The sequence below is a fragment of the Malus domestica genome, chromosome 15 (assembly GCF_042453785.1).
Source record: "Malus domestica chromosome 15, GDT2T_hap1".
Classification (NCBI taxonomy): domain Eukaryota; kingdom Viridiplantae; phylum Streptophyta; class Magnoliopsida; order Rosales; family Rosaceae; genus Malus; species Malus domestica.
Window position 1 is genome coordinate 30672065 of NC_091675.1, and position 20484 is coordinate 30692548.

Genomic DNA, 20484 nt, shown 5'->3' on the forward strand with positions numbered 1-20484 from the left:
ACGTGATCATAGTATGTCACATAGTCTCGTCCCCATAACATTGAAAAGTACATGTGCACTATTTTCGGTTCACTGATAAAGAAGATAGAGTTGGGGTAGGGGCCTATGATGTGATACTTAAGTAGGACCTGAGGAGATACATGCTAACTATGGGTAAGAAGCAAAAACCATTATGTAAATAATTTAAGGGAGTTACAGATCTTTTATACTACCATTGATCAACACTTTCAAATGTCATTTCTTCCTGTCACATTCGTCTTTAGGATGATCTAGTCACAGGGTTTCACTTCTTAGTGAGCAAAAGATTTGTCCCTGGCTGTACATTCAAAGCTTATAGTAGAACTCATTCGAGATGGCTTGGTGGTCTTAAGAATGGTTCTGGTGGAGGTTTCCCTTAGGAATAACGAAGATTAATAGAATCAAATTCATGTTCATGCTAATACCAGAGTGGATCCATTACCAAAAAAGTGACTTCCTTCTCAGGAAGTGCAGAATAATCAAAAGGATTGAACTACCAATTCATTATTCGGAAGTGAATCATAGAACACTAAAAGTTATGGTATCTTATGGAATTAACATAGGTCACATCCCTCACGACATAAGATTGAAAGATCTAAACCTTCCTATTTGAAGCAGAAACGGACGATGCGTTCCTGCTATATTGGTTTTGAAAGTAACTTCAGTTTGCCATTTAGGCTGAACTCATCACTTTATGTTAGTGAACTTGCAGGTCGGGGCGGGGCTCTGTGCTATTTCTTTTCGTGTGGGAATCCCTTTTTATTTATACTTTTTGGTTTTTTCAAAAATCATTAGTGTAGTACGCAGGTGGATGAACCTTTCTAACATGAGATGAGAGGAAACATAGTTAAATCTACTGAAAAGGAAGGTTGTCCCCTTCCCCTTTCTACGAGCATAAAGCCCCTAGATCACTTTCTTTGTCTTTTATCCCTTCTAAACAGAATAAGTAAGGCCGCATCGCGCCGTTTGAAGTGGCGAAGACCTATGCTAAAGTAAGAAATAAAGTACATTAATGTTACAAAGTCTGGGAGTGACGAGTGGGCTTGGCAGTGAGGTTTTCACTCATAGACTTGGTGATGGTCCCTTTACTGCAATATTATCTAGTTTGTAATATTCGCGTAATCATACTTTTGATTATGCACTGCATTACACTTTATTGTCTTAACTGTTGTGTGAACTACTTTTTTCTTTGGATTGATTTGATAATAATGAGATTGTATCCCTAAACATGTGTCCCTAAGAGGGAGGTTGATTAGGACATGCCTTTAGATGACTTTGATTATTAATAAAGAACGTTTTGGTTCAAATTCATTCACATCATTATTATCTTACGATGACTTTCGTCATTAAGTTGGTTTTGCAACGTTCTCTTTTGATGGGGTTTATATTGTATGATTAGTGGTGGCCAGCACATTATGACCTCGTAACTTGTGATTATTGGGGTCGGGGTGTGTCAGCGAGGAATTCTTGTGTTTGGGATGGCTCCTCTAACTTGCAAGAGCTTCTGCATGGAGTTTTGAGTTGGTACACCAAGTTCCAGTGAATGTTGTTAGGTAATCTTCTAAACAGCCCCACAATCCAAGTAGTTAATTCTCTACTGAAGAATGGTTAAAATTGAATGTCGATGCTACTACTAAACTTGCAGATGATGATGCTCAAAGTCTAGCTACTAGTGTGGATGAGATTAAACTTCACTAAACAGCCCCACATTTCTTTCATTTCCAATGATTTAGTTTGTTTTGAGAATCCTCCTAATATCATACATAATCTTTTCTTTCAAGACCCCAGTTGTGAAATGTGGATGTATTTGCTTCGAATAAAAATTTATATCAAAGAAACCTTTAAATGAGATAAAATCACTAATTAATGTGACAATTTATAATCACTTGTCTCATTGAATAAACTATTATAACCGTCACATTTTGAGTGTGGCCAAAAACAAATAAAACAATAGGAACTTGCAGTATCGAGTTGGTAGCATAGATGGAAAGTTACAAAACGACATTTATAACATGCCGTTCAGGAAGCTCATGGAAGAAACGCAACGCACCAGTCCGTCTCCCGTTTTTGATAAACGGGACACCCGTCTCGAGAAGCGTTGAAAACCCAAAGGGAACACAAGCCCCGTTCGCCCCATACGAGCGTGAACCCACTCACCAACTCCTGGAGCGCTCCAAGCACTCTCCCAACACACGCGCGCCACATGAGCGCGTGGTAAATACCGAAACCTGAAAGGCTCCTGGGCGCAACGTCGTTTGAAGCGAAGTGAGGGCGTCCCTGTTTATCAAAAAACAAAGTGGGCGTCCCGATCCTTTCTGCAACCTTCAAAATTTTCCCTCACTTTCCATTTCTGGGATCAAAATCTCTAATTTTACTTTTAAATATATGGGATTTAGTGTTTCCATTTATAGGAAGGTAATTTAATTATTTGAGAGAAATCAACAATTAATTAATTTATTGCTTCAAAAATAAGTTTTCCATGAAAGCATCTGTTTAATTCCTTGTATATTTGGGATTGATTTCCTTTGAAATTTGATTGTGGGTTAATATTTTTTGCTGTGGAGAATTTGTTTTCCAGGTATGTTTGTGCTGGAGGTGAAATTTTTGGGTCTGTAAGTGCAAGTTTTCACTGACCTAGGAATTTGCTGGCTGGGATTTCCAATCAGGTAAACCTTCAAATTTTACTGGTTTGATTATCTCATTTTATTTCCGTTTATTTTGGGTTACTGGTGTGTGTAATGATGATTTATTGGATTGTTGTGTGTAGTTTTTTGTTTTTGTTAATTTGTGATGGAAATGATTGCTGATTGTATGGAGGTATTTGTGTTTCCAAGAGTGTCACTGTTAGACCTTTTCGTTTTGACAGAGCGTTTTTCTAAGCTACTTTAATCCAAGGGGAGGGGGATAAAATGGGGGATAAACTCGGGAGTAAAGGGGCGGAGACACTGCTCTGGCCAACTGCCGTAGCCCCCATTTGCGAGTGTCACTCTTACTCTGATTATTGTTTACTTTTTATTTATTTTAGGATTTGTTTGTTTCTATCTGCCTCATACTTTGCACAATCGATGAGCAGCTGAGTAGTTGTCAAATTTTAGGCTAGATTTCCGAGTTTAGATCAAATAAAAACGAAACTAGATTATGAGCAACACTGGCAATAGACAAGTAGTTTTGACCAATCATTTCCGCTGCCACGGTTACTTTCTAGAATCTGAGAAACTGTATTGGCTGCACTGCACTTGAGTTTTCAAACTCTTTGTGGCATTTCAATGTAATCGTGATCTGAAGTGTGAGAATACACACATTTGTCACTATGGTTGATACAAGTGATGCTATTGCATTGGAGGACTTCACTTTTTGTTTGGAGGCTAATCGAGATGAAAACTTCACAGAGGAAAAACCTGCATTCTGGCTATCATTGCTTGCTTGGCATTATTAAGTATTCTTAGCGAGCTTATGTTTTTGACCCTTTTTTTTGGGCAACCACGTTGTGTCTCTATATTTGAATATGCTTAATGACGTATACAGTTTATTTGAATCAAAATGTGTGCAAAAGTGTTATTGACAAAAAAAAAGGTGTTTTATTTGTAATACGTGTTAGCGAAGAGGCATATATCGCTTGTTGTTCCTAATGTTTTTATTTCTTGTTATACTCCCTATGTTCTGTGTGCATGCCAATACATCCTAGAAGAGAAATATGCTTATTTAACATGGGGAGTGATTTCCACACTCCTCGTTTCACCTTCTGCACTCCTCCCCTTAATGGCTAAAAAGTAGAGAGGGGAGTGCAGTAGGTGAAAAGGGAGCGCAAAAATCACTTGCCTTTGATCTTTGCAAATATTAGATTAAGCATGTTGTAGTCATGTTCTTCTTCTTGTATTTTCCATGTGCGACCAGTGCAAAATATAAGATTTTTTATTCTTGGTTTAGAATAACAATTGAACTTGATTTGACTGTCCATATTCTACATAACACGTGGCTCAGTATGTATGGACTTAAAAAAAAGTTTCAGGATTTGTTGCATGGTCTGCACTATATGTTGTTACCGTATGGCTAAATAATGCAAATTTGAAATGTGCTTTCACATGTTTATGTGTGCCAAAATTCATTTTCCATGGTAGTAAAGATAAAAGAGATTCAAACTTAGCAGGTTTGGAAAACATAAGTTTCTTGCTTAATTTGTCTATGGACTTGTTGACGGTGAAAGCCTTGGGACTTCATTTTGAACATGCTTTGTCTCTTTCTTTTCTCCCCTCCGAGGGTTTTCTCTTATTTTTTGTGTTGTGTGGTCTTCCTGTGCTGTTCGCATACTTCTGGAAAGTAAAGTTTCTATATCTTATTTTATATCAACAATAGCATATTTATATTCTGTTTCCCTACCATCTTTTTCCTTCTGCCACCAGTAATGGAAACTCAGAGTCAAACTGAGGTTACCATGCAGAACAAGATGCTTCCTCCACAACCTGGGACATTTGAAGATCGTGAAGACCTCGTCAAATATGTTCGTGATTTTGGTGCCAGTCAAGGATATGTGGTGACCATCAAGAAATCGAGGAAAGACAGAAGAGTCATACTTGGTTGTGATAGAGGAGGTGTTTATCGCAATAGGCGTAAAATTGATGAAAGCAAGCGAAAAAGGAAAGCAAGTTCACGCCTTATAAATTGTCCTTTTGAAGCCATTGGGAAAAAGGAAGATGATTTATGGGTACTTACAGTAAAAAATGGGGAACACAACCATGAAGCATTAAAGGACATGTCAGAGCATCCTTATAGTCGTCGTTTTACTGAGGAAGAGGTCAGGCAAATCAAGCAAATGACTGAAGCTGGTGTAAAACCACGCCAAGTTCTTAAGGCCCTCAAGCAAATCAATCCTGAACTGCAGTCAACACCAAGGCATTTGTATAACCTCAAAGCCAAGATACGTCAGGGAAATCTATCAGGTTCGTCATGTTCACAAGATTTTAGTAAATGTTTTTCAAATAGGGTTAAGTTGCTAGAAAGAAAAACCTGTTCCATTGCATAGTGTGTTGGAGGGTAGTTCCATCCTTGTGTCACTTTTATTAGGTTCTTCATTCATGGTTAGTATTGGGGTTTGAGGCGGACTTCTTTGCAGGTAAACGGAAATTATTTTTGAGATAAAAAGTACATAGCTACTCATTGGAAACAAAGTCATTTTTCTAGTGGGATCTCTATTATAGTTTTTGATCGACCACTATGATCATGTAAGGGGTAGCTTTCACCACACTTATGTAAGTCAAATATTAGTTCATAGCTACATCGGTATTGGATTCTAATATCACAATGTATGCTGTTTTTTTTTTTTAAGAATTGGGTAACATATAATGATACTTTTTGCAGAGCTTTGAAAAGTTGATGGACATGTGCAAGTGTACCATACTTAGATTTTGGCTAGAAAACTTGACATAGCAACTTTTGGATCTCTGGAAAAAAAAAAAAAGGTAGAATAGATCAGAGAGTTTGTCAGTAGTCAAATAACTTATATATATATATTTTTAATTTATTTCATCAGAAAAAAGTTTCAAGTCATGGAGACCTGACCGATCTGCTCTGGTGAGTACAATTGCTACTGCCAGTGGGGAGTCTTTAAAGCAAAACAACCAACCGGTAAGGTCTGATCTTAAAGGTGGTGCCGTGGTGGAAGGCTGCTTTTCTGCTTGTGCTCTGTCTCTGTGTCTTTCTTTGAATGAGTTGGGTATTACAAGCTTATTTTAGATTCACTTGTAGCTGAAGGTTCCTAATTTTATTGGAGGGAAATTCGTTGATTCACAAGGGTGTTCAGTCGTTGATGTTTTAAATCCAGTAAGCTCACAAAGTTCAATCAATTATCATCTTATTTTCTTTTTGACAGACACATATATCACTGGTGTTACTAATTTCATGTTTGATTTCTGAATTAGGCAACACAAGAGGTTGTTTCTCATGTTCCTTTAACTACCTATGAAGAGTTCAAAGCTGCAGTTAGTTCAGCCAAGCAAGCTTTTCCATCATGGAAAAACACTCCTATTACCACTCGTCAGCGTATCATGTTTAAGCTTCAGGAGCTCATCCGGAGAGATATCGTCAGTAATTGGACTCTCATGAACTCATAATTTTACCATATGATTTTTATTCTCAAGTTATTAATCTCAATCTGGACAACACATTATTACTCTTTGCAGGACAAGCTTGCCATGAATATCACCATAGAACAGGGTAAGACATTGAAGGGAGCTGAGAGCGATGTTCTCCGTGGCTTAGGTCAGTCTTTGTACGTGTCTCATTGCCATTTCTGTTATTTTTATGACCAGTGTTACAAAAAGTGGGGTGTTTTCCTTTCTTTTACTTTTAGAGGTCGTTGAACATGCTTGTGGAATGGCAACTCTACAAATTGGGGAGTTTGTTCCTAATGCGTCTAATGGCATTGACACATACTGCATTAGGGAACCACTAGGTGTTTGTGCCGGGATATGCCCCTTCAACTTTCCAGCAATGATTCCCTTGTGGGTATGGCGCATTACCTCTCAGTTTTTTTCTTTGGTGGTTTGTTTTCCACATTTTTTAATTTTATTTAGTGCAGGAACAGGTGACAGTTTATTTGATTTTGCTTCCTATTTAAGCTTATGTTGATGTGATTAACTCTTGCATTTCTTTATTCTTTAAACTAAATACATTAGACCAAAAAATTTATTATGGTGACATGATTATCCTTAAACCTCCCCTTGGTATATTTTTTGTGCATTCTATTTTATGCCGGATTGGTTAGTTTTTCTTGTTAATCGCATAACTGCTTTCTTTTGGTACTTTAAGGCCTCATTTGTTGGAGAGGATTGGCTTGGATAGGACTACTAACTATGTTGAAGGCATTTTGAAGGAAGAAATGGATGACAACTAATTCATTTTGTCAAAGTTGAAGGTTACTCATGAACAAAAGATCCTTACTAACCCCTACAAAAATGGTAGGATTAGAAGGGACAACTTTTCCTCATGCATAACCTTCAACTTGGAAAAAATAAGGAAGTGTCGTCAATTTCTTCCTTAAAAATGCCTTCAATATAGTGAATAGTCCTACCCAATCCAATCCTCTTTAACAAACGAGGCCTAAGATGAGAGTTTCCTGTGAGTAATGTTTCTTCATTCTTGCAGATGTTCCCAATAGCAGTTACATGTGGCAATACATTTGTTCTTAAGCCATGTGAGAAAAATCCAGGTGATTTTTTGTCCTTCAAATCTGTTGTAGTGATGTTTGTGGAGTGATAATTTGTGACATGGAAGCTGTTATATGCTAAGACTTGTATCAATGTTGATTTGATTTCCTTTATGTATCTTCATGGAAATGAAATCTTATGTTTTCCTTTTCCCTTTATTCTCCCCATATTGATAAATTGAAATGGCTGATATTGTTTTTGTTTAAGGGGCATCAATGATACTTGCAGCACTTGCAAAGGAGGCTGGTTTGCCTGATGGTGTCTTAAATATTGTTCATGGCACCCATGTAAGTTTTGTTTATCAGGGTGTCCATGTATTTGCACGTATTTTCCAGTGTTCTAACCTCCTGTGTTTTAAGTAGAAAAATGAAATAAATATTAATATATAGTTGTACCAATAGAAATTGTATAACATTTTTTTATAAACATGTGTTACTAACAAAGGTGTGGGTCTTTTAGGTTATGTTGTATCCCTTTTGATTGAGTTATGGTTAGCAATTAAAGGTCAAATGTGTTAACTGTTGGTCACTCCCATCGTACCTTATGTCTATTTGAATAGTTATGTGCTGTAGACGAATTAGTAATGAAAAAATGAAACCTGGGGTAGATTTCTAATTAATCATTGGTACATTTTCTGTCTTAAGTTTATCGCTGACAAATTTCTTTTGCTCGAAAATCAATGTGAGCAGGATACTATTAATTATATCTGTGATGATGATGACATAAAAGCTGTATCACTTGTTGGCTCAAATACAGTAAGCTTCTTTCAATACATGGCTTCATGATTATTTACATGTCTGTGATGCCTGAAGATTTGATCCAAAGTTCAAACTTACTCAACACATCAGCACAGACACATATAACCTTGTCAGGGTTCGCTACATATATTCACATGGAGAAAAAACTCAAATTCATTGAAGTTGAATTTACTTTTGTGATTTTCCTTTGGATTTATCTTTTGGTTCAATAGAGCAGAGAACTTTATGCTAGGTTCCCAGGGAAAGAAGCAATAGGGCCAATGTGTGGAAGATGATAATTGAATGTCTAAGGAAATAATGGCCCAAGGACAATTTCTAAATCTGATTATATATTTGCCCACTAAAACACTTAAAGCTCATGGCCTTCTTTGGAATGAGCAAGAGCTTTACTGGTTCACTGACTTTAATAAGCCTTTTTTAGCTGAAATCTTACGTTTCCATGCAATTTGGAGATTTAGTAGGATATCAATTTTTTCCTCTCATAGGTTGTCATATCACTTATGTTTAACTTCAGACTTCAAGTACTGTGATGGCGTATGCCATTAGACTCTATTTTTTTAATTTCCCCTTTCTCTCTCTTGTAAAGGCTGGGATGCACATGCATGCAAGGGCAGTTGCTGGGGGAAAACTTGTTCAGGTGAATACTTGCAGTCTGAATGTTCTTTTCCTCGCCCTCTCTTTATGACACACATAGTCGCGCCCACACACATATCCACCACAATTTTCTTTCTAACTTGGTATTCTGTCAACTCCTTAGTCCAGTATTGGGGGAAAAAATCATGCAATAATCATGCCTGATGCTAGCATGGATGCTACCTTGAATTCTCTGGTTACTGCTGGCTTTGGTGCCGCAGGACAAAGGTGTATGGCTCTCAACACAGCTGTTTTTATTGGAGGCTCCAGGCCATGGTAATGCATTTTGTTTGCTTGTTCTTATATCGTTTCTTACTTTTTCTTTTGATATTTGTCCATCTACCAAGTTGACTACTTCTAGTAGTAGTAGTTAGATGCCTACAGTTGGAATAAGAGTGCCAAATGAAGACTGCCACATTTTAAAACATTGTAGGGTTGAGAATAATTTCCTTTTATTCTAGATGTTCTACTCTTTAATTTGTATGTTATTATGTGAACAATAAATTTATCTGTTTATCATAAAAACTTAACAATATAATAATATATTTATTGGCTCTTTTAAGGTAAAAAAGGTAGTAAGTTATTGTTCAACTAAACTGGGCGGTCTATTTATATTTTTCAGGGAAGGCGAACTTGTGGATCGTGCCAAAGCCCTTAAAGTGAATGTTGGAACAGACCCTAGTGCAGACCTTGGTCCAGTTATTACGAAAGAGGTGAATACATCTTTCTGCATTATGTGCCAGTTTTTTTTATTTTTATAATAAAAGAATTAAACTGGAAACCTGAGTTTCTGTGTGTATTGTAAGCAGCTAGCTTTCGGCTTGAGTGGATTTTTCTACTTCAAGAGATTGGTGCCTTTTTATTGCTTCTACCTTCTTCTTCATTTCTTTGCCTTCTCTAAAATTACTTCAGCCCTAAACCTTCCATGCTCACTAAAAGTCTTTTCTTCAGATTTCTATCATGCCCACCATAACTATATTTCAACATCACCCCTGATGTCCTGCATCAACTGGCCTCCTTTTTAAGCACTTTAGGGATGTTCCCTTTAGAGTAGTTCGCCTTGATTTGGCTTGAGTTCTGTATTTGAGTGTGGCTTTGCTTGTTTTGCAATTATGTTTTTTCATTTATAAAAATATAAAATAAGTTTCGACAACAATCTTTGAAATCTCTCTTGGAAGCCTGTTATATAACATGTTTAGATGATATGCTTAATGTGGTATTATTTAGCTTTTCACATGCTATCTCAATTCACAGGTGAAGGATTCAATTTGCAGATTAGTTCAGACCAGTGTTGAAAGCGGCACTAGACTTATTCTTGATGGGAGAAATCTTACGGTACTTATTTGGTCTCATCATTTTAAGATGAGATCAATCAACTTTTTCCATTAGACTTCTTTACTTGGTTTTTGGAAAACTTGTATAACTAAGGAGCTTGCTCTCTATAAACATTCTCTAAATTGCCCAAACTCAACTTTGTAGGTTCCTGGATATGAGAATGGAAATTTTATTGGTCCTACGATCTTATGTGATGTTACAACCAACATGGATTGCTTTAAGGTAATCTTTTCGTGTTCCCAGTTCTTGTATGTTCTGAGAATGAATAGACTTGGTTAATTACGATTCTCAGTGAAAGAAGAGTTGAACCAAAGACATGGCATATTCTTGACCGCACTGTATCTTGTTATGAGCAGGAAGAAATTTTTGGACCAGTTCTTCTTTGCATGCAGGTATTTTTACTCTCTCTCTCTCTCTCTCTCTCTCTCTCTCTCTCTCTCTCTCTTCCCCTCTTCTATGCAGTCTTGTATTCGAGTGAAAGTTTTTCTACAAGTTGTAGATTGGTTACCAATCCTTCTGTTTTTGATGACCAACAGGCTGCTAGCCTAGAAGAGGCCATATCCATCGTAAACAGAAACAGGTACTTACCTGTTTTATGCTTTTAGCATATGTTCAAAGCAATTACGCTTCATGTATGCTTTCCTCCTCTCTCGCATTTCTAAAATTCATTAAGAAATGAGACTTTCTCATCCTTTGTTTCTGCATGCAACTTATGAGAAACATAGCACTCTTTGACAAGCTTTATATTACTATCTGACCGTTCCTTAGGTTTGGTAATGGAGCTTCCATATTCACAACATCTGGCATTGCTGCAAGGAAGTTCCAGAATGAAGTTGAGGCAGGGCTGGTAAGCCAACTTGTTCTTCATCTTGTAGGGTTATGAGAACTTATGAGATGATGCTAAATGCGGTTGCGTGCTACAATTCTCCTTGGGTTAGATATAAATTTTTTTATGCCTGCATACATCTGGGATTTTTATGCATATTAATCAATGTAAAGGATATTAGCTAGAAGTGGGGATGGAAAGTTTGAACTGGGAGAAGTTTGCTGGTTCAATAAACCATTTTTATAGAATCCTCATTAGAACGGGAGAAAGCTTGAACCCATAGAGCATGCTTTCATGGGGCTGACATTTTCTAATTTTATGGTTTGTGACATGCATGTTGCTAACTAACACGAATTTGACATATCTCAGGTTGGAATCAACGTCCCTGTTCCGATTCCTTTACCATTTTCCTCATCTAATGGATCAAAGGCATCTTTTGGTAGCAATCTCAATTTTTCTGGTATAAACCCCTCCTCCTCCCAACCGGCCTGTCTGTCTCTCTGAGGTTGAGGATGGTTGAACCCTTTCTTTAACTACAGTTGCATTCAAAATTACAGGTAAGGCAGGTGTGCAGTTTTACACCCAGATCAAGACGGTTGCACAACAGTGGAAGGATGTACCTAGCCTAGAAGTGTCGCTGGGTCGGCCTCCATCATCTGAGACAGAGATGACAGGTAGAGGCGTGTCTTCGGGTTTGCCTTCAACATCTGAGAGAGATTCACCTAGCCAAAGAGTGTCAGCAGACATGCACTCAGAATCCGAGAGTGATTCACCAAGCCATGGAGCTCCACTGTCGATCACTCCCACGTCTGAGGCAGATCGACCTAACCCAGGAGTCTCATCAGTGTCAACAACCTATAGGAATTTGTCTAGTCAGGGAATTCCCCTCATCATCCCAGCAACGTCTGAGAGAGATCTATCCAGTGCAGATATCTCTCTGGCTCTTCATCCAGAATCAGAAAGAGAAATACCAAGTCAAGTTGTGTCACTGAGACCTTCCCAGTCCTCAGAGAGGATATATATGCCACAAATGTCTCATTGGACGGAAACCTCAACATCTCAAAGGACTGAAAATTTGCCTCAGACTTCTCATTGGATGGAAACTTCAAGATCAACGTCCTTAAGGACTGAAAATTTGCCTCCGACTTCTCAGTGGATGGAAACCTCAACACCAACATCTCAAAGGACTGAAAATATTCCTCCAAATTCTGAGAGAAATCATGTGCCTACGTCTCAGAGGAATGGCAGCACGGCACTAACATCTCAAAGGATTGATACTACTATGGGATTGACTTCTGAGAGGGCATATGTGCCGACCTCTCATGACAACATGGTTCCAGTATCGCACAGAAATGACGGGATAAGCCTTACATCTCAAAGGATTGACGCAACCCTACATCCAACATCTGAGAGGGTATACATGCTGGCAGGATCTCATCTGAATGAGAACACCATTTTTTCAACATCCGAGAGGCTATACATGCCTGAAACATCTCATTGGCATGACCATATGGGTTCAACATCTCAGAGAACTGAAAGTACTCTACATCCAAATTCGGAGAGGATATACATGTCAATAGCATCTCAAAGGAATGACGACTTGGCTGCAGCTTCTCACCGTGCTTCTGATGCTGTTCCATCCAGCTCGGAAAGATTATACACGTCTTCATTAGTTCAGAGAAATGCTGGTATACGACCAATTCCTGGTGCACCTCGGAGGATGTTTCCTCAAAACTCGATAGCTTCGATGGATGAATTTCCCAGCCAGGGAGCATCACTGACTTTACCACCGTCTCAGAGAATATAGGATAGAATGTAGTGGTTTTTATTGTTTTACACGTTTTCCGTTAGGAATCGAATCTCACACCAATGCGAATAAGTGTTGCCTTTTCGGCTAAGAACTTTCTCTTCTCTTTTTGCTCATCCTCCTCTTCATTTTAAAGCGAGAGTAAAGGCACTGGCGGCGGTGGCGGCGCCCTGGAGGAGAAATAAAGGGCGAGTGCCGGGAATATAAAAGCAAAGAAACGATGAATCTGGGGTTGCTATCGTTGGAGTAGCACGACTAACTTTACCAAATCTTATTTACCAGGTTCACTAGCTGTTATATGAAAAGTTTTAGTATTTTACGAGAATGAATGGTTGAATGGTTGAGATTGAAGATAGATGTTCTAAACAGTTTAGAAAATTAAATCTATTGGCTAAAACACCCGTAGCATTGTATGATACGTAGGATTGAAGTCATCCGATTAATGTTCAAGAAAAAAAGTAGGAAGTTTTAACGAAACACTTCGGGGTACTGTTTACTTTTAATGAAAAATCATATTTTTACCTTTTTTTGGTGCTATTTACTATATCTCTATTTGTCTTTTTTTTTTTTTAAATTAAAACTAAATTTTTTTAGAACTTTTGTTAGTTTTCTTAAAGAAGAATCTTTTCTGAGGCATCTCATGTTTGGTTATATCCAGCTAAAAAGACAAACAAGGCTAAGTTGCACAAAATATCTAGGTAGTGTCGGTCACATGACAATGTTACTCGAGGTGAAAACAAAATACTTTTAATAATACTAATGTGGTAATATTTGTTGTCAATCTATGTCCCAATCGAACTTTCCATACAAATATCCTTTAATTCGACTAATGAGTGCGGCACTTCAAAACAGTGAAATCGTCCTTCCTCGGGTTTCTTTTAAATAAACACAACAAGGTTAAATAAAATTCGAGTCTGTGCATACATTTGTGGTTAACCGCTTAATATTACAAAACACAGATCTCCAAAGTTAGCTCAAGTAGTGAGAGAGTAAGATAAATAAATTAGGCTTAGTATAGGTTAGGGGTTCAAGTTCATCCAATCTAACTACAAAAATTATATTTTGCCCCCTTAGGTTTGTGTTCAATTGCAACCTCATACATCTTTAAAACATTTTAATATCATATATTTAACTTATTAGTTTCTTTCAATGTCATACAACCGTCAATCAATCTAATATTCTAGTGGATAGAGTGATGGTTTTCTACCAATGTGTCTCGAGTTCGAAACTCCTCATCCCTTAAATTATTGTAATAGTCTCAAACTCTCCCTTGATTCGTCGGAGAAGGGAAATTCGTCGAGGGCATCGAAGAAGACGTCATTTTCGTCTTCATTGTTTGGGGTGGGAGGTTCTGAAACTTCCATCGCTTGATCTCGCGATGGAATTCTATTTTTGGACCACAATTCGCACCCTCTTCTTGATCTCGCAATCGAAGGTGATGCTTGTGACGGGAAACGAAGCTGCGGCTATGCTTATGCAGAGCAAAATTATGGATTCTGCTCTCTGAGTGGAGGTTGAGAGATTCGGTGAGTGAAATGGGTATGTGATGATTTTTGGTGGTTAGGGGGAACAAGAAGGAGAGAGCGAGGAGGAACGACCCCAAAAATTAACCACATGGTACAAATTTATACTCCAAATCAGCAAAATGTGAGCTCTTTGCTTGCCACCCCATCACTTAACGACCAATTTAACAGATTGATTAATGGTTGTATGAACATTGAAATGAAATAACAAATAAATATATGAGATTAAAATGTTTTATGAGATAACAATTGAATACAAAACCGGAGGGACAAATAATTTACCCCAAAAAAATGTCTGAAAAAGTAAATCATGTTGTAAAATTGAGGATATGTGTGCAGTGGAACATAAAGTAAATAAGACACAATATTTACGAGGTTCAGCAAGTGTGCCTACGTCCTCGGGGCAACAATAATACTTTCTTTCATTATCTGAAATAATAGGAGTATAATGATAACTCTCACTATTTTCTCCTCTCTTTCTAGCCCAGCTCACTAATAATTTCTTCCGCATCTCTCTTCTTTCATCTTCTCTTCTCTCTGTCTTTGATATTGAATTGTGTGTTTACAATGAACGAATGAACCTCCTTTTATAGAGGTTTTCATCTGACAGAATAATGTAGCAACACTATTCACTCTATAAAGTTTCTTCAAATAAATATTGCATAAATAGTAATTCATCTGATTTTTCTTCAGATGAATGGTAAAGAACTATTCGTGTGGGTCATCCACATATTACATTACAACACTTCCTCTTGAATGGCCGTATGTCAAATTCGGTTGCCTTGTTAAAACCTTGATTTGTTTTGATGCTCCCCCTGATAAGTATCTCCCCTGATTTCAAATTCTTCAATCTGACTAATTACCAAGTTGATGTAATCTAATACCATGCATGATAGTTGGAGTGTTTGCTTCTAAAGGTGGTTCACATGCGCTTCAAATTTTAATGGGCCACAAGTATTAGCCAAATACATTCATGACTAGCTTCATGAAAATATGTATTTTTAAGAGATATGAAGATATAGCAATGAACCCTTGCTTCCTTGATCATTGTAGAGTCAATCTATTTCCATATGTAAATGCAAATCTTTTCTAAGAGCGATTTGTATGCAGACTAGAGAGATATTCAAATTTTGCTTGCCTAATAAGACCATGACTATTAGTGACTTCAATGGAATAGAATAAGCACATGTCAATTATTTTCTGGAAACATTAATAGATAAACTTTACTTCATTCTAATACCCATATGTTGGTATTGTGTTAAATACATCTGATTCAGTGTATTGTGTTAAATACATTAAGGCATATACTTCACTAAGATATGATACTTCTAGACCAAGTATCAATTCATTATTTCCCTCACGAGGATGAATGATCTTTCTTAGTGTCTAAATATTGGTTAATTATTTGAGCATTCAACTCATGATCTTTGACACGCCCCGACCCTGATATTCCCCGAATACCAAGATAGACACGTGCTGGCTGACACCCGAGGGTGACGAAAGCCATTAATTGATACAAAAGTTAAGAATAAGAAATAAATAAGGGTTATGAATTTAAAATACAATAATTTAAAATTTTAGGAACGTGTTCAGAGCATACAACTAACTAGAGTTCTAAAAGAATTAATGTAAAATTGAATAAATAAAAGAATGTGGGTCCTACACTGAGAGGACTCGAATATGCCAATGAGAAAACGTTGACGTCGGGATCGTATGCCTCGATTTTAAATCCTGAAAGGGGGGCGCAAAACAAGGGTGAGTGGACCAAGTTCATATATATATATACCAACTTACAATTTCGTCTACTAACGATTGATAAAGAAAACGATGGAATATGAGAAATGTACTAAAGGTTTTTCTTTGATTTTTGAGATAGAAAGGTTATCAATCTTTGTCTCAATTTTATCTAATTGTTTACCATTTGTATGAAGACTCAGATTGGTAAAATTATTTTGTTCAATAAGTGGTTTGGTTCCTGCATCTTCTTTCGGGATTTTGAAAGGAGTTGCTGGAATAGGTTGGGTCAGGATCAAGAGTTAATTAATTCACTAGCCAATAGGAAATTAAAATCAGTAGACACTAGTTCATCAGTAACTCAACAAGAATTAATCAATGATTTGATCAATATAAAACTAAAATCAGTAGAAACAGCCTCTCAAGTGATACATCCAGTCTATCAACCCTAAACTCAAGAACAAGGAGGACAAACTTCTCCTACTGAATCTGACTTTGAAGCAAGTCATGTTCATCATCAACTTTTAGTTTTAAAAAAACCATTTAAAAAGAATAGTAAAAGGCTCAATGCTGATATTGTAGCCGAAGAGAATATTCCACAGAGGAATATTTTCTGAAACAAATATACTCAAGAAGAAAAATCAGAAATTTATAAAAAATGGAATACCTTTATGTAAACTCATAGATTTGAGGTACTTTTCTTCGATTATGTTGAGAAGTACTACGAGTCTGACAAAAAACTTGAAGTAATAACCAAAGAAAATTGGCTTAAAGAAGACAAGACTATTGTCTCTTCTAGTCATCCCCCACAAGAAACTATTCTCATTACAACTGCTAATAAACATATTCCAGCAACTCTTTTCAAAATCCCGAAAGAAGATGCAGGAACCAAACCACTTATTGAACAAAATAATTTTACCAATCTGAGTCTTCATACAATTGGTAAACAATTAGATAAAATTGAGACAAAGATTGATAACCTTTCTATCTCAAAAATCAAAGAAAAACCTTTAGTACATTTCTCAGATTCCTCTTCAAAGGCAGTAGCCTTGAAATCATCTTCAACCTCCACAAGTCAAAAAATTGATCAGTTATTATTTGAATTAAAGAAAGAAAAACTGTCCAAACCATAAATCATCCTGATGAATCTCAATCAGAATCATCACTTCCATCCTCTAAACCAGACACTGGTACAGATTCCATTCGAAAAGTTGAACAAGCTTTTTAGAACCTTGAACTCAAAAGGATTAATCATTGACACATCAATCTTACATCTCTTACAAAAAACTGGTATCCCGACCAACCCCTCCTGATATTCAATTTGAAGAAAGAAATATTCAAAACCAATTCTCAGTCTCTTCTGATAAACTCTATGAATGGAATATACATGGTTTGTCAGAAAAAGAGCTTCTGAATAAGCTCCAACATATGTCCATGGTTTCTAAAAGTTATATTACCAATCATAATCTCAGCCAATCCCAAATAGTCGACCTTCTGGTCACTGGATTCACTGGAATGCTTCATTCCTGGTGGGAGAAACATCTCACCGAACAATCCAGAAATGAAATTTTAAAAGCTGTTAAAAAATATGAAGAAGGAATACCAATTTTTGATGAACATATTGGACAAAGCGTCCCTGACGCAATTAACACCCTTCTTTTCACAATCATAGAACACTTCATAGGAACACCTAGTAATGTCACCTCTAGGATTCATGATCAACTCATCAATCTGAGATGTCCAACTCTAAGCGACCTTCGATGGTACAAAGATGTATTCATGTCCAGAGTCATGCTCAGAGAAGACAGTAATCAACCATTTTGGAAAGAAAAATTTATAAATGGATTACCAAATCTTTTTGCACATAAAATCCGAAATGTTTTAGTAAATGAAGAAGGAATCATACCATATCATACCCTTACTTATGGAAATATAATTAATATTATCCAGAAAGAAGGCTTGAAAATGTGTATCGATATGAAAATTTCAAAACAAGTTAATAAAGATAAATCCATCGCTAAGTATGAGTTAGGAACATTCTGTGAACAATACGGATTACCCCCTATTGCTCCTTCCAACAAAAAGAAAAGGACAGATATCTACAATAGGTATCCAGCCAAATATTCCAAAAGATATTCTAAATATAACAAACATAAAAATAAGGATTTTCAAAGAAATGAATTTTATGAAAAACCTAAACATTCAAAATGGAAGAAGAAACATTCCAAGAAATTTCCAAAAGACCAAACCCAAAGGGGCAAATGTTACAAGTGTGGCAAATTTGGTCATTATGCCAACAAATGTAGAGTAAAGAAAACTATCAACCAGTTGAAGATCTCTAAGGAAGAAAAACTTCAATTAATCCAAGTTTTGGAATTAAAAGATACAAACCATAGTCAATCAGAAGATAATTTGGAATTATCCTCTTCCAGTAATAATTCATTGAGCAATAGCTCATCTCCAAATATCAAGGTAGGGTGTGTAGATTCTTGTTGCAATAACAAAATCTCAGTCCTTAATAAACATGAAGAACAAGAAGATTTTCTACTTGAACTAATAAGTAAAGTCGATGACCCAGAACTTAAATCTTTTTATCTCAAAAAACTAAAGAAATTAGTTTCCTCAGACGAACTAGGCACAAGCCAAATTCATTCTACTCCCAAAATCTCCCTTAGCACAACCTTAGAAAAATTTAATAAGACTAAAAAAGAAATTACTATCAAAGATCTCCAGCAGGAAATTAATAAAATCAAAGAAGAAATTAGGCTTAGAAAATCCGAAAATATAGAAGTTCGAACACAACTTAGTAAGGTTCAAACACATTTGTTAGTAAATCCTCATAATGAAGAACTTGCCAGTTCTTCCTCCAGTTCAGATACAAGTTCTCAATTCACAGAGAATTTAGTCTTAGGTCTTTTAGACAAAATAATAATTAAAAAATGGTATTTTAAAATTAAAATAATAATTGAAGATTTTCATTTAGAAACCATAGCTTTAATCGATTCAGGTGCAGACTTGAATTGTATTCAAGAAGGATTAATACCTACTAAATATTTTCATAAGTCTACAGAAATACTTAGTGCTGCAAACCAGTCACCAATGCATTTGAAATATGAAATACCAAAAGCACATATTTGCCAAAATGATGTTTGTTTCAAAACCCCATTTGTTCTAATAAAAAAAATATTTCTGACCCAGTTATTTTAGGTCTCCCCTTTTTAGCACTTATATATCTTTTTAAGGTACATCACAATAGGATTACCACCAGAGTCTTAGGACAAAAGGTCATATTTGAGTTATGTCTGGAAACAGATCTCAAAAAATTAAGACATTTACAAAGAAATAGTATTTCAAAAACTATTAGTATTATTACTAATAAGTCACAACAAATTAATTTCTTAAAAGAAGAAATTAATCACAAAAGAATTAAAGAACAGCTAACAAATTAAACTTTGCTAGAAACAATTGACAAATTTCAAAAGAAACTTATTAATGAAGTTTGTTATGATATCCCCAATGCTTTTTGGCACCGTAAACAGCATATAGTTAAACTTCCTTACATAAAGGAGTTTAATGAATCTAAAATACCTACTAAGGCTAGACCTATCCAGTTGAGTAAAAAGTCATGGAATTCTGTAAAACAGAAATCCAAGAACTTCTTAATAAGGGAATTATCCGTAAGAGTAAGTCACATTGGTCATGCCCTGCATTTTATGTTCAGAAAAACGCGGAATTAGAAAGAGGAACTCCTAGATTAGTTATTAACTATAAACCCTTGAATGAAGTTTTGGAATGGATTCGGTATCCAATTCCCAACAAAAGATATTTGATAAAGAGACTTTCTCAAGCAGTTATTTTTTTCAAAATTTGATATGAAATCAAGCTTTTGGCAAATTCAAATTCATGAAAATGATAAATACAAAACAGCTTTTGTAACTCCTTTTGGACATTATGAATGGAATGTAATGCCTTTTGGTTTAAAAAAATGCACCAAGTGAATTTCAAAATATTATGAATGAAATTTTTAATCAATATAGCCATTTTTCAATTGTTTATATTGATGATGTGCTTATATATTCAAAGACAATAGAAGAACATTGGAAACATTTGCATTTGTTTGCTAGAATTATTAAGTCCAATGGATTAGTTGTATCAGCCCCTATTATTAAACTGTTTCAGACTAATGTTAGATTTTTAGGTTATAACATCCATCAGTCTACCATCCAACCAATAGATCGAGTTATTCAATTTGCTGATAAATTTCTAGATCAGATCACTGATAAAACCCAACTTCAAAGATTCCTTGGATCATTAAATTATGTTTCAGAATTCTATCCTCATCTTCGTCAATAGTGTAAACCATTGTTTGATCGTCTTAAAGATAATCCTCCAGCTTGGTCTACCATTCATACTTCTGTTATCAAACAGATTAAAATTCATGTTAAGACATTGCCTTGTCTTGGCATTCCAACTCCCCACTCTTTTAAAATAGTTGAAATTGATGTATCTGATGCAGGTTATGGAGGTATCCTCAAACAAAAAATTTCTTCTGAATCTCCTGAACAGATTGTTCGTTTCCATTCAGGAGTTTGGAATCCAGCACAACTAATTATAGTACTATAAAGAAAGAAATACTATCTATTGTATT

General features: G+C 36.0%; 1 protein-coding gene across 1 annotated transcript; it reads left to right on the forward strand.

Annotated features, from left to right (window-relative positions):
• The first annotated feature begins 2040 nt into the window (after positions 1 to 2040).
• On the forward strand, positions 2041 to 12673 carry LOC103401538 (uncharacterized). The gene is made up of 21 exons (XM_008340253.4): positions 2041 to 2433; positions 2597 to 2684; positions 4419 to 4955; positions 5546 to 5640; positions 5761 to 5835; positions 5934 to 6095; positions 6195 to 6273; positions 6365 to 6519; positions 7159 to 7222; positions 7428 to 7507; positions 7910 to 7975; positions 8565 to 8615; positions 8736 to 8887; positions 9234 to 9324; positions 9866 to 9946; positions 10091 to 10168; positions 10303 to 10338; positions 10483 to 10526; positions 10715 to 10793; positions 11142 to 11232; positions 11330 to 12673. Exons 3-21 carry the CDS (start codon positions 4421 to 4423, stop codon positions 12577 to 12579), a joined length of 3264 nt encoding a protein of 1087 aa, XP_008338475.3. The 5' UTR covers positions 2041 to 2433; positions 2597 to 2684; positions 4419 to 4420; the 3' UTR covers positions 12580 to 12673.
• Positions 12674 to 20484: the final 7811 nt, after the last annotated feature.

What these genes read in the sequence shown, in the direction of transcription:
- LOC103401538 (XM_008340253.4), top strand. Translation starts at nt 4,421, where the DNA reads ATGGAAACTCAGAGTCAAACTGAGGTTACCATGCAGAACAAGATGCTT. An exon ending in CGATGTTCTCCGTGGCTTAG is followed by an intron (nt 6,274 to 6,364) that starts GTCAGTCTTTGT and finishes TTTTACTTTTAG; the next exon opens with AGGTCGTTGAACATGCTTGT. An exon ending in CACTTGTTGGCTCAAATACA is followed by an intron (nt 7,976 to 8,564) that starts GTAAGCTTCTTT and finishes TCTCTTGTAAAG; the next exon opens with GCTGGGATGCACATGCATGC.